General features: G+C 44.2%; 1 protein-coding gene across 3 annotated transcripts in view; it reads left to right on the top strand.

Moving 5' to 3' along the window:
- Positions 1-17,500, top strand: part of LOC133142022 (netrin receptor UNC5C-like) — a 239,020-nt gene that overhangs the window by 214,781 nt on the left and 6,739 nt on the right. For all 3 annotated transcript variants that reach the window (XM_061262940.1, XM_061262939.1, XM_061262938.1), the window contains 4 exons: positions 2,010-2,097; positions 3,829-4,009; positions 9,615-9,848; positions 13,407-13,556. In XM_061262940.1, coding sequence (XP_061118924.1) covers positions 2,010-2,097; positions 3,829-4,009; positions 9,615-9,848; positions 13,407-13,556 — 653 coding nt within the window. The remainder of the gene's footprint in view (positions 1-2,009; positions 2,098-3,828; positions 4,010-9,614; positions 9,849-13,406; positions 13,557-17,500) is intronic.

Genomic DNA, 17,500 nt, shown 5'->3' with positions numbered 1-17,500 from the left:
ACTGACTGAGGTAAAGATCAGTTCAGCACTAGCGTGCAGTGTCTCTCGCTAGCAGACCTTTCATCTTCTCAGTGCAGGTTGGGCCATTTCTTACACAGACCCCCAATACAGTGCGCGGATTTCATTCCTCACAGTGGCCGTTGTGTCTTTAAATCACAGCCCCGTTCAAACTTACTGATGACGGGACAAATTTAACAAACAGGGCCGCTTTGCCTCGTCAAACAGGGCCTTGGAGATTTTAGGCTGCTATTTCTGTTGCTCGATACTCTTCTCCTCACTCTGGTTGTGTGAAAGATATGACTTCTCTGAATCTAAAGAAAATAGCAGGGGATTATATATTGCACTTCTGGTTTAGGTACGTCTACGTATGATTCTGAAGATTCGGCATGTTTCCTGTCTGCATTCAACAGTAAACTTGGCAAATAATACATATGAATATGAGGTATTCATATATAAATATAAAGTATATATGTTTTTTTGTATCATTGATGCATCAGTGGATTTCAGATTAATTGCTATTGACTGATATGTTTTGCCACACATTTTTACTTTTTAAAAATAAACTTGGGTAAAACTAGCAAAAACCATAATTTCTCTTGAAGAGCAGATTGAAAGTGTCCATCCATTGAATGAGTGACACTGTTACTATGGCAACCAGCAGTTGCGCATTTATGCCAGTTTGTTCTGTCGGTGCCCATAAAAATCATTTTCAGTCATTTCAGTTTTGAGCGTTTGGTTTTTGGGATATTTTTTTCTACTCCACTTCGTGAATTGAAGACGTCACAATAAATAAATAAAAAGCTAACACGACATTCGGTTTGAGTCTTGTCGTTTTTCATCGAGTGTAATGATGAGGAATAAAGGATATCGGCATTGAACCTGACGGTTCCTCGAGGGGGAGATTGGGGTTTGCTTATTTCAATTTTACTCTCATTCTCCTGTTCCGGAAGCATCTATCTCCCATTAACTTATTAAAATTCCCACTCTTATCCGCCTGTCCCCTCGGCAGACTTGCGATTCCCCGGAGGAGCAGAGGAATTTACTTTAAAATAGTTGGAGCCTATATCTGCTACATTAAAGCTTGGGTTTGACACGCGACGTGACTGGACTCCAGAAGTGCATGTTGGAGTGCGGCAGACCAGGAAATCAGAAAGGAGCTTTCAACTTTTGGTGTGAAAACTTTGGCTCTTCTCTGAGAAAAAAAGTAGAATCAGGGGCCAGATCCACAGAGAATTATTTGAGTCTTATCTAGTTAGCCTGCCCTGGTGTACGATCGAGCTTGAAAATTGAGCTGGTCAAGCTGGTCATAAACTGGTTTAGCTGGGTATGAGCTGGTCAACCGGCTAGTGCTAGTAGCATGTCTGAGCTGGTCGCTGGTCAACCTGCTACAAACGTTTTCAAAACATAGTTTGAGCTGGTCAAACCATGTCGAGCTGGGAACTGGTCTGAACTGGCCAACCAGCTACCAGCCATTTTAAATCCTAGCCTGAGCTATTTCTTCAGCAGAGTGGTACAGCAAATTGTAGACGGCTGTAGATTGCAGTTGGATTATGAAGGGCTTGAATGCTTCACATGGAAAACACTACATTACTGAAATACATCATTTATTTTCATTTAACCTTTATTTTACCAGGCAGATCAGTTAAGATGGAGATCTTATTCACAGTGACAGCCTGGATACTTCCCCATTCCCTGTTATTGGGACCTGAAACCTGGTCATGCTGGAAAACCCACCTGCTGTCTGAATTTGAGTGGGATAAAATTCCTCCACAGCGATGTTAGAGACCGATGTCAAACTATTGCTGCTGAAGGTTGTGCAGTGGCTTTTTCACATGGGTGATATTGGTGTTTGATAACTTTTTTCATGAAATAAATGGACTCGTAATAAGCAGGGGACAAATACGGTGCGTGTTCATGGCAGTGTCGGGTGTAAAATGTAAAATGGCGGGTTGTAAAATGTGCCGGTTGCCAGGGTGATGACAGCAGGGTGTTCTCTCTCTCCCTGGCAGGCGTGAGCTTGCTGGTGCCGGCTGGAGCCGTTCCTCAGGGCCGCGTGTACGAGATGTACGTCACGCTGCACAGGAAGGACAGCATGAGGTACTGACCGTACACTGACACGTTACAGACACACTGTGCACACTACGGACCCTGCACGCTGTCACACTACAGACACACTGACAGAATACACACTGACACGTTACAGACACACTGACACACTACGGACCCTGCACACTGACACGTTACAGACACACTGACACACTACAGACCCTGCACACTGACACACTACAGACACATTGACACACCACAGACCCTGCATGCTGACACACTACAGACACATTGACACACCACAGACCCTGCATGCTGACACACTACAGATGCACTGACACACTACGGACCCTGTACACTGACACTACAGACACACTGACAGAATACACACTGACATGTTACAGACACACTGACACACTACGGACCCTGCACACTGACACACTACAGATGCACTGACACACTACGGACCCTGTACACTGACACTACAGACACACTGACAGAATACACACTGACACGTTACAGACTCACTGACGCACTACAGACCCTGCACACTGACACACTACCGATACATTGACACACCACAGACCCTGCATGCTGACACAGTACAGATGCACTGACACACTACGGACCCTGTACACTGACACTACAGACACACTGACAGAGTACAGACAGCATACATTTACACTCTACAGAACCGGCACACTGACACAATACAGACACACTGAAAGAATACAGATACAACACAATATTTATATATATATATTTTCCCCCTCATCCAGGACAGTCTGTAAATAAGTCCACGAGTGCAGACACAAACAAATTACGCCGGAAAAATAGCTCTCCTCCATCTTTACCCCCCTCAGATTTCAAACACCGTCACGCAATGCACAATTATGTCATTTTTCATTTTAGTCAACAGAATAAAAGATTAAACTGACTCCCACAGGCAGATATTTTTCAAAGGCTGATATTGTCTGTAAAATGCTGAGAAGGTATCCTGTTTTGTAAGTTTCATTTAAGTATAAGATCAGAAATGTGTGATTAAAGTGTTCTCAACTGAGCCCTCTAATGCTGACATAATGATCACGACTGGTAATCAAAAGCAATAGAGTTCCAGACCAGTGACTTGGAATTTTGCCAAAAAAGAAAAAAAAAGAAAAGAAAAAAATAATTAATTAAATGGCCGCTCATTCTCTTGATTCTGAAGCTAATAGTCCAGTCCTAGACTCAATCCAATCCATAAAATACTCAATTTAGTCCAAGCCTGAGGTTAACTAGGCAGCCTGTAGCCTAGTGGCTAAGTGACTAGGCTCTGGAAGGTTGTTGGTGCAAGCCCTAGTATAGCCACAAAAAGATCCGCACAGCTGTTGGACTCTTCACTCCGGTGGGGATTGTCCGCTGCTTAGTCTAATCAACTGTAAGTCCCTTTGGATAAAAATGTCACCTAAATACCAAATCATCATTAAGGTAAATGGTTGGCATTTATATAGCACCTTTATCCAAAGCGCTGTACAATTGATGCTTCTCATTCACCCATTCGTGCACGCACTCACACACCGATGATTGGCAGACGTGCGAGACACGCAAACCAGCTCGTCAGGAGCATTTGGGGGTGAGGCGTCTTGCTCAGGGACACTTGGACACAGCCCAGGACACGCCCTCCCACGACTGCTCTTACTACCTGAGCCAACGTTGGCCCTCTCAGGTTAACCTGTGCCTGTGAAACTGGCCCTCTCAGTGAGACTGCGAGGGGTTGATCTCTCTCTCTCTCCCCCTCCTCAGACCGCCGGTGGAGGATGTTCAGACGGTGCTGAGCCCCGTGGTGAGCTGTGGCCCCCCAGGGGCCCTTCTGAACCGGCCCGTTATCATCACCATGCACCACTGCGCCCAGGCCCACGCCCCGGCCCACGCCCAGGACTGGCACATCCAGCTCAGGAGCCAATCAGAGCAGGGCCAGTGGGAGGTGAGTGATCCCATTGGGCCAGAGCCGGCCGCTGCCCGAGACACTGGTCATCACGTTGTGGATGGCTGTCGGGACACTGTCAGGACAGCAGAATCCCTCCCCCTATTTCAACGCAGTCTAAAAACTGTACCTTAGTCCTCCCTCCTGATCCCCCCCCCCTTTCTGATATCCCTCTTGTCTAACCCAAAAAAAAAATGGAATTGCACTTATGATGACTATATGTTTAGAACAGCACTTCATGTGTATTTTACTAGTTATGGATGTGATGCTTTAACTTGTGGAAGAACCTATGCGCTTTGGATTAGAAGCTTCCGCCAAATTACTAAAATGTAAATGTAAATGGATGGATCTGAGATGCAAAAGGACATTATCCAGATAGGACGCTCACAAACGCAGAGAGAAAGGTGTGGAAGACAACTTCATGTTTATAATGACGGAGAAAGAGAGAAATAGGGAGAGGGAAAAAAAGGACTTTGTTTTCTGGGTCCAGTACACAGAGCAGTAAAGTTAGTTAGAGAAGGAGGATCACTGTTATCAGAAGAGGTGTGGCCAGTCTGTGGACCAAGTGGAAAATGGCCCCAGGACAGGCACTTGCGGTACGCCGCACTGTTATCTCACTCAGGCACATTGACTGTGCTCTGTGTTCTGCACAGGGACCCCCATCCCTCTGTTTGCAGCCATAGCACCCACACCCCCGGCGACAGCAAGGCCATTTTCATTCTCCACAAACAAAACAAACTCCAGCTGCACCTGGACAGAGTCTAGCCTGGAGGTGGACCATGGCGACCGAGTCCTTTTCGTGCCAGTTTCTGGGCTCAAATACGCAATAATTTACCCAACATTTACACCATCTGACTTTTTCGCGACATTTCTTGATTGAAGCGCTTGAATGACAGCTGCTTGAGTAGTTATTAATATGATATTATATGTGTAAAAATGAAACTGAAGCACTGCTGCCGTTTCACTCCTGCCATAGAGTACACGTGTGAGCAGCTAGATGAGTGAAATGTAAATGTATTATTAAAAGGGCTGAACGTGGGATTGACAGTTCTCCCGTTCCCTCGGAGTCGAGAGGAAAGCATTCCCCCCACATTTTCTGAAATGTTTCCAAAGACAACTTTTGTACGATGGTGAATACTGTTATTATCGTTTCATGCTGTGTGTGGAAAAATACAAATAAAAATTTCCCCAGGAGCAATTATTCTCCTTCCGTCCAATCAACAACAAACCAAACAACGTCTCCCCCCTCGCTGAGTGGCTAATATCAGCAATTTCTGCCATGATTGTCCTGTTGCCGAATACGAATTCAATCACCGCTGTGCTGCGGTCCAGACGACCGCCGCTCCCTCCACAGAAATGACTCAGGAAAGTGTCGAGAAGCAACTGCCATTTTTAAACGTGTGAGTTCCGGCGAAAGAAGACTCTGAGGTCGAATTCCTTCGAATCGAACCGCCACCCGAGAGGTTATCTGGCGACAGTTGGCAGATCGCAGGGCTCGTGTGTCACGTCTTGTGCCTTAAAAACCAGGAGACCTCATTCCTGTTTCTTCACATCCATGCTGCCCGCCTCCCCTTTCACTATTCAATCCGACTGAAATGAATTAGATGTGAATTGAATTGAACTGAAATGAATTGCAGTGAATTGAATCCTTGAATTGCCTTGAAGTCTCCCATTCCGGAGGGACTCCTCACAATCGCATGAAATCAGTTGTTGGATCTTATTAAAATAAGGCAGTGTACTGCTAGTGCGGTGTCACCCCCTTTTCTTAACACAAGCTTCAAAATGACATACCCAAAATAAAATGGTTACTATTCTTGAAGCCTTTTGACTGCAGGCATCATCTGAAAGGTAACCCTTTGGGGTTTGTCTTCCAAGAGTCAGGATGACTAAATATTACTAAACCCAAGCTACCGAAGCTTGAACACAGTGGAAGTGGAAGCTTGTTATCTCACTGAAAATATTTTTTTTCTGTTTTTCGGTGGATAAAGTTTATTGTGGCTTTTTGGGATTAGAACCTATTATGCATTTTGTTCACTGGACGCTTGCCGTGAAAAGGGCAGGAGCATGACCTTGCAGTCTGTGGATTTCCAAAATGCAGAGAAGGTGCGGTAGGGGGGTCAGGACCTAATATGGCTGTCGGGGGTTTAGTACTGGCACAAATTATTGAAAAATCACTGCATTCATGTATAAACCGATTTTGACGATTAACAAATTATTTATTTATCTTTTTTCCATAATAAATATAATGTATATAAAACAAAAATGAAGAAATAATTATAATTTGTAATGATTATACAGCTTCCATCTACATCATTGCATCTTCCTATACTGTATGTATGTATGTATGTATGTATGTATTTATGTATCATACTTCCCACATACTGTAATTCAGCGGTCTAATGTGTCCTACTGTTGTAAATCCTATAATCAGCTTGAACATGTATCTCTTTGTCCAGTATTTGTCTACATAAAAATATTAATATTCATTCATTCTTGCAATTTAATATTTTGGCCTGTTTATTTGAAATTAGTGATGGTCACGTAATGTCAGTACCACTCATGGTCAGAAAAATAACTGTTTTGAATACATTTTTGCAGCTCAGCTATGTTGCTGTGTGTTTTTGATCCTGGATGTTATTTGGATCCTGACATTAAAAGGTTTAAGAGCCAGTGGCCAAGAGTGCAGTTTAGGAACTGGTGGCGGACTCAGCGCTGGATTAAAGCCGTGTTTGTCTAACAAATACGTGAATTTCTCCGCCCTGCCACTAGTTTTATACTAATTATCTCTGCGTATTATGTCTCAGAATTATGAATCATTATGAATGACAGCATTTTCTCATAATTCATCCATCCATGATCGTACCCGTTTATTCCTATTTTTCTATTTATAATAGTCATAGTTATGATATTTGATATATTTATGATATAAATACATATAATTACAATATCATTATAATTGTGGTCACTCTAGGAATTGGAACCGTACTTTTCAGCGCACTTGTCCCTGGCTGTGATCTGCACTTTGTTGTCTGGATAAGAGCGTCTGCTAAATGACTGTAATGTAATGTAGTGTAATGTAATCTATATACAGTGCGGTCCTTGCATGTGAGGTCTGGCCAGGGACCCCCTACAGTACCTTCAAGCACCCCCTGTAGGAAAACCATGCTTTCCAGATAATAATGTGATATAATCTCATCACATATCATATTACAGTCTATATCTTTTATTGTTTTTATTGTTATTTTTATTGCTCATTAAATTTATATGAACACTCGAGAGCATCAGGGCAGATCAGGGCTCACGGGATTTTTTCTGTAAAACAGTACAGTGTTAGTGGTTTATATCGCTATTGAAATTTTAGTAGGCTTTTAATAGGACCCCACAACAATAGTACAGCGGTAATTCTGATTGGTTGAAAAGGTATTAGGTTGAGTGTGCCATATGGCACTATTGGGACTGAAAGGGTTAAATTGGAGAGAGAGAGAGAGAGAGAGACAGGGAGAGAGGGGGAGAGAGGGAGAGAGAGGGGGAGAGGGAGAGGGACAGAGAGACAGAGAGGGAGGGGGAGAGAGAATGTGCAGAGAAACAGAGGTATGTAAGATGGTGGAATTTGCAGTAACATCCCTTTGCATTTTTTATGTCTGATTCTGACAGATGCCGTAGCACCAATCGCAGGAAGGGAAGGGAGGGGGTGGGGTATCGCTTAATACCGTTTAAAGAAGAAGTAACGATTGATTATATCTCGCTGCTGCTGGGCGTAGCGTGGAGTAATATCCGTGGGAGGGTGGAGACCCAGCGTGCCGGCGTTATTCCTGCTTGATGGATGACTCCTCATTTCTCCGCTCTCTCTGGTTGTTTCTTTCCCCGGCTGTGAGGTGGGGGCCAGGGTTCAATGGTCGTCTCACAGGAAAGGCTCTTTCTCCATAAATGTTGCCTTTTCTCTCCCGCTGGCTGATGAGCCGGGTTATATTCCGATTTTTCCAAAATCGGAATATAACTGGGGCGGGGCCTGTAGCGTAGTGGGGCCTGTAGCGTAGTGGGGCCTGTAGAGTAGTGGTTAAGGCCTGTAGCGTAGTGGTTAAGGCCTGTAGAGTAGTGGTTAAGGCCTGTAGTGTAGTGGTTAAGGCCTGTAGAGTAGTGGTTAAGGCCTGTAGCTTAGTGGGGCCTGTAGCGTGGTGGTTAAGGCCTGTAGCGTAGTGGTTAAGGCCTGTAGTGTAGTGGTTAAGGCCTGTAGCGTAGTGGGGCCTGTAGAGTAGTGGTTAAGGCCTGTAGCGTAGTGGTTAAGGCCTGTAGCGTAGTGGTTAAGGCCTGTAGTGTAGTGGTTAAGGCCTGTAGCGTAGTGGGGCCTGTAGCGTAGGGGTTAAGGCCTGTAGCGTAGTGGTTAAGGCCTGTAGTGTAGTGGTTAAGGCCTGTAGCGTAGTGGGGCCTGTAGCGTAGGGGTTAAGGCCTGTAGCGTAGTGGTTAAGGCCTGTAGTGTAGTGGTTAAGGCCTGTAGCGTAGTGGGGCCTGTAGAGTAGTGGTTAAGGCCTGTAGTGTAGTGGTTAAGGCCTGTAGAGTAGTGGTTAAGGCCTGTAGTGTAGTGGTTAAGGCCTGTAGCGTAGTGGGGCCTGTAGCGTAGGGGTTAAGGCCTGTAGCGTAGTGGTTAAGGCCTGTAGTGTAGTGGTTAAGGCCTGTAGCGTAGTGGGGCCTGTAGAGTAGTGGTTAAGGCCTGTAGCGTAGTGGTTAAGGCCTGTAGCGTAGTGGTTAAGGCCTGTAGTGTAGTGGTTAAGGCCTGTAGCGTAGTGGGGCCTGTAGAGTAGTGGTTAAGGCCTGTAGCGTAGTGGTTAAGGCCTGTAGTGTAGTGGTTAAGGCCTGTAGCGTAGGGGTTAAGGCCTGTAGCGTAGGGGTTAAGGCCTGTAGTGTAGTGGTTAAGGCCTGTAGCGTAGTGGTTAAGGCCTGTAGTGTAGTGGTTAAGGCCTGTAGCGTAGGGGTTAAGGCCTGTAGCGTAGGGGTTAAGGCCTGTAGTGTAGTGGTTAAGGCCTGTAGTGTAGTGGTTAAGGCCTGTAGCGTAGGGGTTAAGGCCTGTAGCGTAGTGGTTAAGGCCTGTAGCGTAGTGGTTAAGGCCTGTAGTGTAGTGGTTAAGGCCTGTAGCGTAGGGGTTAAGGCCTGTAGCGTAGTGGTTAATGACTGGGACACGCTAGGTCACTGGCTTTAATCCCGGTGTAGCCACAATAAGATCCGCACAGCCGTTGGGCCCTTGAGCAAGGCCCTTAACCCTGCATTGCTCCAGGGGAGGATTGTCTCCTGCTTATCAACTGTACGTCGCTCTGGATAAGAGCGTCTGCCAAATGCCAGTAATGTAATAACTCACTTTCTTGCAGATTTTCAGGAACAATACCAACACACACACACACACACGCACTGCCGGTCTCCTGGAACACAGACATATTAACTTTTATACTAGCGTCATGAAGATTATTCTGATATTCATGATTATTGTAATATGAACAATAACACTAAGTGTGCCAAGAAGTCCTTTCCCTGCTCAGCTCGGCCTCCCTGTCCTGTCTAGTGATCCGTGCGCGTCCGTGGTCCCAGCGTGTACTTCCCGTTCCTCCCCCCGCAGGACGTGGTGGTGGTGGGGGCGGAGAACTTCACCACGCCCTGCTACATCCAGATGGGCGCGGAGGCGTGCCACATCCTGACGGAGACGCTGGGGACCTACTGCCTGGTGGGCCAGTCAGTCAGCAGCGCCGCCACCAAGAGACTGAAGCTCGCCATCTTCGGCCCGGCCGCGTGCGCCTCCCCGGAGTACCACGTGCGCGTCTACTGCCTGGACGACACGCAGGACGCCCTCAAGGTCAGAGAGACGTCGCCGTCACCGTCACGTTTCTGCGTTTTTTTTAATCCAGCTGCAAGATACACAGTCAGGTCCGTAAATATTGCGACGTCGACACAATTCCCATCTTTTTGGCGATATGCGCCACCGCAACGGATTTGGAAATGAAACGGACAAGGTGTGCTCTAGCTGCGGACTTTCGGCTTTAATTTGAGAGTGTTTACATCCAAATCTGGTGAACGGTGTAGGAATTACAAGAGTTTGTATATGTGCCTCCCACTTTTTAAGGGACCAAAAGTAATGGGACAAACTAACAATCATAAATCAAACTTTCACTTTTTAATACTTGGTTGCAAATCCTTTGCAGTCAATTACAGCCTGAAGTCTGGAACGCATAGAATTGTGTCGATGTCTCAATATTTATGGACCTGACTGTAACTGATTGAAAATGTTCTACATGCAAGTTCTGCTCCTATTCCCACACCTTCAAATGCATGTCCCCACAGTCACCCTGTTTCCCCCACTCTATTTACATTTCCTTTGAAATGCCTTGATTTGAGGTGTAGGTGCCCATAACCATTTGTCTTTGGCCTAACCAGGAAACCTGTCAATAGAAATGATCATGATAGTGTTTTGTCACAGAGGATGAAGCAATTCCTTTCAGCTAGTTTCCATTTGTTCAGATACTGATATAAACTGTGTCATTCCCAATAGGGAGTGTGTAAGACTGGAGAAAGCTCAGGAGAACGTACACACTACCTAGAACCACGAATAAAGAGCTGAACTTGTCTTACACCCTTACACCCTTCGAGTAACGACTCTTTCTTTCCTGAACGCAATTTGAAGTACCAGCAGCGAACAGATTTATAATTCAGAGAAGACACAAGAAATTCTTCATAAATTTTATGTTGAGGCTTTTTTGGGGAAATAAATGCGTCTGTATCTTTGTCTGTGCGCTTGGGGAAAGAAAATCGGACCTCGGAAAAAATTCTGGAAAAAAAAAAAAAAGGTTTAAAAAATATGTAGCATAGATTGAACATTACTATAAAGTATGAGCAGAAAATATTTTTAATTTGCGGTCAGACACGACTGCTTGAGCTCAGATACATCACCGGGGGGGGGCCCCACTCTATATCAGTTGGCAAAACATGATCGCTGGAAAGCCGACCTCTGGGCAAGACCCAGGTCCGACCGACCGCTGTCCGTCACGCTCGGGTTACCATGACAACACTTCACAGCTTGTATGTCCTTCAGTTTGCGGTAGAGAATGTGGCAATGACAGATGAGGTCAGTTTTTTTTGGGGGGGGGGGGGGGGTTTTCCCATCTTGCCTTGGCACTGTGCTTACCAAAAAGGTTAATTAATTGACCTGGATGCGACTGTACAGTACACTAGATAAGGGAGGCTTCAGCCCTTCACTTGGACCAGAAAACAAGGAGAGATAAATGTATTCAAATGTATGGACTTTTGAAGGACTTTTTGAAGCATTCAGAAATCGTGAATGTGATTTAATGTCCCTTGAAGCTTTAGAATTGGATCTGTTCTTCAGACTCCTTTCTTTTTATTCATACCTTCACCTTGTACAAAACCAAAAACATGGCTTGCATATTATTTGATATGCTGTATATTTTGCAATTGCTTGTTTGTAAAAATATGAAAATCCAGAAAGTAAAATAGGATTATTCTCCAGATAATTACAATACTGTATATTCTCAGGTATTTCAAAACATCCTATTTTTTTATTTCAACTTGCAATGAAAGATTCAAACCTTCAAAGTTTACGTGCTGTGTAACTCTGTCTGTAACAACAACCTCTTAATAATAACAATAACAACATTAATATGCCAGACCTTGATGCGTTGTCAGTTACTCTCTAGATTGATAAACCCAAGTGAGCTATATAGTCCATTCTCATCATTATGCATTCTTACGTTATTGTACTTTTACAGCAAGAAACATTACATTACATTAATGGCATTTGGCAGACGCTCTTATCCAGAGCGACGTACAACCAAGTGCAAAGTGCAAACCCATAACCAAGGAAAACATAACTAATGTAATGAACCAGACCTGAATATGGATGTGGTGGGTGAGAGAGTGGCTCCCTGAATCCTACACGGTCGCTGGCTCTCTGTTCTGTGTGCTCTGACGGTTCTGCGTTAGATGCGAGTCTTCGCTGTGCGCTGATGGTTTTGTGTTCTGTGTGACTCTGATTTGGTTTGTACTGACGGTGTTGTGTTGTGTGACTCTGCAGCTCTCTGATGGTTTTGTTTTGTGTGACTCTGATGGTGTTGTGTTGTGTGACTCTGTTGGTGTTGTGTTGTGTGCCTCTGACAGTGTTGTGTTGTGTGACTCTGTTGGTGTTGTGTTGTGTGCCTCTGACAGTGTTGTGTTGTGTGACTCTGATGATGTTATGTGGCTCTGATGATGTTGTGTGACTCTGACGATGTTGTGTTGTGTTTTGTGACTGACGGTGTTGTGTTGTATGCTGGTGCAGGAGGTCCTGACAGTGTTTTGTTGTGTTGTGTTTTGTGACTGACGGTGTTGTGTTGTATGCTGGTGCAGGAGGTCCTGACAGTGTTGTGTTGTGTTGTGTTTTGTGACTGACGGTGTTGTGTTGTGTTTTGTGACTGACGGTGTTGTGTTGTGTTGTGTTGTGATGTGTTTTGTGACTGACGGTGTTGTGTTGTGTTGTGTTTTGTGACTGACGGTGTTGTGTTGTGTTGTGATGTGTTTTGGGACTGACAGTGTTGTGTTGTGTTTTGTGACTGACGGTGTTGTGTTGTGGTGTGTTGTGATGTGTTTTGGGACTGACGGTGTTGTGTTGTGTTTTGTGACTGACGGTGTTGTGTTGTGTTGTTTTGTGACTAACGGTGTTGTGTTGTGTTGTGTTGTGTTGTGTTTTGTGACTGACGATGTTGTGTTGTGTTTTGTGACTGACGGTGTTGTGTTGTGTTGTGTTTTGTGACTGACGGTGTTGTGTTGTGTTGTGTTTTGTGACTGACGGTGTTATGTTGTGTTGTGTTTTGTGACTGACGGTGTTGTGTTGTGTTGTGTTTTGTGACTGACGGTGTTATGTTGTGTTGTGTTTTGTGACTGACGGTGTTGTGTTGTGTTGTGATGTGTTTTGTGACTGACGGTGTTGTGTTGTGTTGTGTTTTGTGACTGACGGTGTTGTGTTGTGTTGTGATGTGTTTTGAGACTGATAGTGTTGTGTTGTGTTTTGTGACTGACGGTGTTGTGTTGTGGTGTGTTGTGATGTGTTTTGGGACTGACGGTGTTGTGTTGTGTTGTGTTTTGTGACTGACAGTGTTGTGTTGTGTTGTGTTTTGTGACTGACGGTGTTGTGTTGTGTTGTTTTGTGACTAACGGTGTTGTGTTGTGTTGTGTTTTGTGACTGACGGTGTTGTGTTGTGTTGTTTTGTGACTGACGGTGTTGTGTTGTGTTGTGTTTTGTGACTGACGGTGTTGTGTTGTGTTGTGTTTTGTGACTGACGGTGTTGTGTTGTGTTTTGTGACTGATGGTGTTGTGTTGTGTTGTGTTTTGTGACTGACGGTGTTGTGTTGTGTTGCGTTGCAGGAGGTCCTGCAGATGGAGAAGCAGATGGGGGGGAAGCTGCTGGATGAACCGAAGACGCTGAGCTTCAAGGACAGCAGCCACAACCTGCGGCTGTCCGTGCACGACGTTCCCCACGCCCTGTGGAGGAACAGGCTGCTCGCCAAGTACCAGGTGCGGCTGCGCCATCCCAGCATGCACTGGGGCAGACGGGTCACCGCCAAACCCCCCCCCGCTTCATGTACGTTTTTTTACACTGGGAGACACCTGAGAAATTAGTGCATAACAGTTGGTGGGGGCTTTTACACGCCGATCACACACTGTGTGGTGTCATTAAAATTTGACGCCGTAACAGTAATGAGGAGCTTGTATTCGAGCGCAGAAACGCTGGAAATGAAAGTTAACCTGATGAGGAGATGGTAGAACAGGACGTATGTAAATCCGTACACGTCTCTCCGCTGGATCCCATATGGGTCTGGGTGGCCGGACTGTTTCAGCCGTTACCCCAGAGACCTTTTTTGACAACTCCAAAAATACTTTTTTTTCATACTTGTTAATTTTTGCAGTCTGAACACCTGCCGTATCCAAGGAGCTTGTAAACTAATGAGGTCTCTCACAAGTCCTCTGCATATGCCATCACACTAAATTGGGTGATTGTGGCGTACCATTCTTTGGAGACTAGCACAGGTGTAAAGCAGTACTTGCTGTAGTTCCCGGAGGGAGAACAACAATTTTAGGAAGTTTATGTGAGTCACGACTCATTCCTGCAACATTTTGTTTAACGCCAGGAAATGCTGCATTATGTTGTACAACTCTGAGAAAGTTTGGCAAGCATGTCTAATCCTTTGAAGCTTGAGAATTAAAGGAATTGTTTAGTTTAGAGAGCCTCTGTGCTGTGATTATTCAATTTGTCAGTTAGTAATTTATTATATAGCTGACACTTCTATTCGACTTCCAGTTGATTAGACTAAGCAGGGGACAGTCCCCCCCCCCGCGGAGCAATGTGGATAAAGGGGCCTTGCTCAAGGGCCCAACAGCTGCACTGATCTTATTGTGGGTATACCGGGTCACTAACCTTTCAGGTCCCAGTCATGTAAGTTAGCCGCTAGGCTACACGCTGGAGGTGTTAGTTCAGGTAGTCTGCACACATTAAATATTACCCTGGTGTGAAATCCAGCAATGACCAGCTTGAAATTACCAGCTACCAGCCGTTTCAAAACCTAGCTTGAGCTGGTCAAACCATGTTGAGTATGGAGCTGGTCTGAACTGGTCAATCAGCTACCAGCTGTTTCAAAACCTAGCTTGAGCTGGTCAAACCATGTTGAGTATGGAGCTGGTCTGAACTGGTCAATCAGCTACCAGCTGTTTCAAAACCTAGCTTGAGCTGTTTTTTTCTGCTGGGTACAACCTTCCTGCTCCCTGCTTTTGCTATGGCGAGCTCCTTTAGCTTTGGATCAGGAGCACAGCAACAGGCAAAACACAAACGCTTCTTCCCGTGCTAGCAGCAGCTCTGCTGACGCCCATCTCCAACTGCAACATCTCCCCCGTGATCGCGTCTCCCTGACGTCAGTACGCCGCAGACCAGTGTTAGCACCGTGCGCCCCCCAAAACCCGGCGTAGCTGCCCTGCGTTTGGACCCTAATGCCAATTACCTGCGAAACTAATCAAGAGAAATGTTTCCCAAATGTTGAAGAACATTCTGCGGGAGTGCCCAGCAGCGCTAACGCGCTCGCCGTCCAGACTCCACAGCGGGAGAAACTTTGATGAGCGTTCTCCTGGCCGTCTCTTATCGCGTCCCCCAGGGCGGTGTCTGGGCGCCTGGCTCTCTAAGGAGCTCACCTGGAGAGTGAGAGTGTGAGGGGACTCCTAACCGCGCACAGGTGTATCACGCACCGCGGAGGCCGCCTCTCACCTTTCACACGCAAGTCATTACCGGCATTCCGACAGGGAAGCCACACGGGAGTGTTGCGCGCGGCGGCTTAATGACAATTCACCAGGTTTGCTGAAGCTAGCAGCTGAAGCTGGTGTAGCTACAAGTATGAGAGCTTATGTTGAAACAGAGTCAGGTGAATGAAGATCAGCTTGAAATATATAAATATAGATATATATATATATATATATATATATATATATATATATATATATAGTACTGTGAAAAAGTCTTAGGCACCTGTATAACGTTCTGTACAGATAAGATTCTTTCAAATATAATTTAATTGAAAGGTCCTAAATAAACTTACTATACATTTTACAGTACATTTTAGTAATTTGACAGAATGGTTAAAAACTGAATCAAATAAATATCTTTTGTGACCACCGTTCAGTGTTAAAACTGCATCACTTTTCGGAGCCAACGCTGTCCTGCAGTTCTGTAATCCGCAGGGAGGTTGTTCCAAGCATGTTGGAGAACTTGCCACAGTTCTTCTGCAGACTTTGGTTGGCTCCTTGCTTCTGATCTCAGACAGCCTTGATCATTTGATTTTATGTAAAAAGTAGTCAATTGCTTGCAGTAATATGTTACTTTTTAAAAAATTAAATACAAAAATGTCTCTCAAATTTGGAAAATGAATATTTGGAAATCTCAAATGTGTTCTTTTAAACTAACACACACACACAAAAAAAAACATACATATAATAGAGTCTAGGGTGCCTCAGACTTCTGCACGGCACTGTATATAAAAAGATATTTATATAAGCCATTTTATAAAAGATTTGTCACAATGTGCTTGGCAGCACCGCGCAGTCTAAAATCCCCAGGGATTTCTCTTACTTCTACTTCTCTGACTGAGGTGTGATGCGTGAAGCTAGCAGGGTGCATAACGCTGTAATGTGTCCTTATAAATGCCTTATAAATGTCCTTATAAATGCCTTATAAATGTCCTTATAAATGCCTTATACATGTCCTTATAAATGCCTTATACATGTCCTTATAAAACACGCACAGTGCTGTGCTTATTATCCTATTATTATTAGAATTCATAAGTGACTCAGCGTCTACTTATTTAAATCAAAACACCTTTCCGCCACTTTTATATCAAACTGTGTGTACTGTGGTTCTGTGTTGTACTATATTTCAATTCTGTATTATAGTTCCATATTGCACTGTATTTCAGTTCTGTTTTATAGTTCTACATTTTACTATACTGTAGTTCAGTATTGTACTATAGTTCAGTTCTGTTCTGTAGTATCTCTTTGTATGCTTTACAGTACATGATACTTAGGTGATAAAGTAGTTATTACATGGCAAACATTTAGATTTTTTTGTTTTTTTCTCGTCACGTATTCCAGAGAGGCTTTCGGTTTCCCTCTCAGCCGACTGCACCGTGTCCCTCTCTCCATCTTTATGGAAACACATCACACTTGTTTTCACATTTTTCACATTGATGTGGATGATCTTTGACAGTTTTCCTTGGTCCACTGGTCTTATGCCGAAATGTCAGGACGACGTTGCAGTAGAGAAATCAGATGATTTACCTCCTTTAAGGTTTTTGAGGAACCACTGACAATACAACAAAAGGCCTGACTCAGCTCTAGGTACCCGTACTCTAAGTGGCCAAATTTTAATCAAATATTATTCAGAACACACATTTATATTGTCTGGTCAGGACTGCAAACCAGACCTGTACAATTACTTTGAAAGCCAGACATTCCGGTCCACAACCAGACAAATCCGAAACTGGAAACCCTGGATGGAATAAAAAAAAGGTTTTGCTTAAATGTGCTTCCAAAAATCATATATTATATTGAATGGGCAGGGAACATCAATATTTTAGTGAAAAATTAAAGTGATTTTTCATTTGGTCAAACTATGGTCAGGCCAATGAGATGTATCAGAAAAGTTTTATTTCACACTAATTTTAGTTTTGGTTGTCACATTGCAAAACCTGTTTACAAAACTCTTTTTTTTGTAAGACAGGTCAAGTGCAGACAATGGGATTTTATATTGGTGCCAAAAAGCCAGAAGTTACTTTTTCCAATCAAATGTTAAAGTTTTCAGATATATTTTTACACTGAAAGAAGGAATATAGGCCAATGCAATATTCATATGCTCTTTTGAAGCTGTGTACTGCCTATATCAAAGTTTTGTTTTCTGCTGTCCTGTAAAAGTTGTTCTTATA

Source organism: Conger conger, chromosome 12, assembly GCF_963514075.1.
Source record: "Conger conger chromosome 12, fConCon1.1, whole genome shotgun sequence".
Classification (NCBI taxonomy): Eukaryota; Metazoa; Chordata; class Actinopteri; order Anguilliformes; family Congridae; genus Conger; species Conger conger.
The sequence above is the reverse complement of the archived record's forward strand: the minus strand, read 5'-3'. Positions and strand labels throughout refer to the sequence as shown.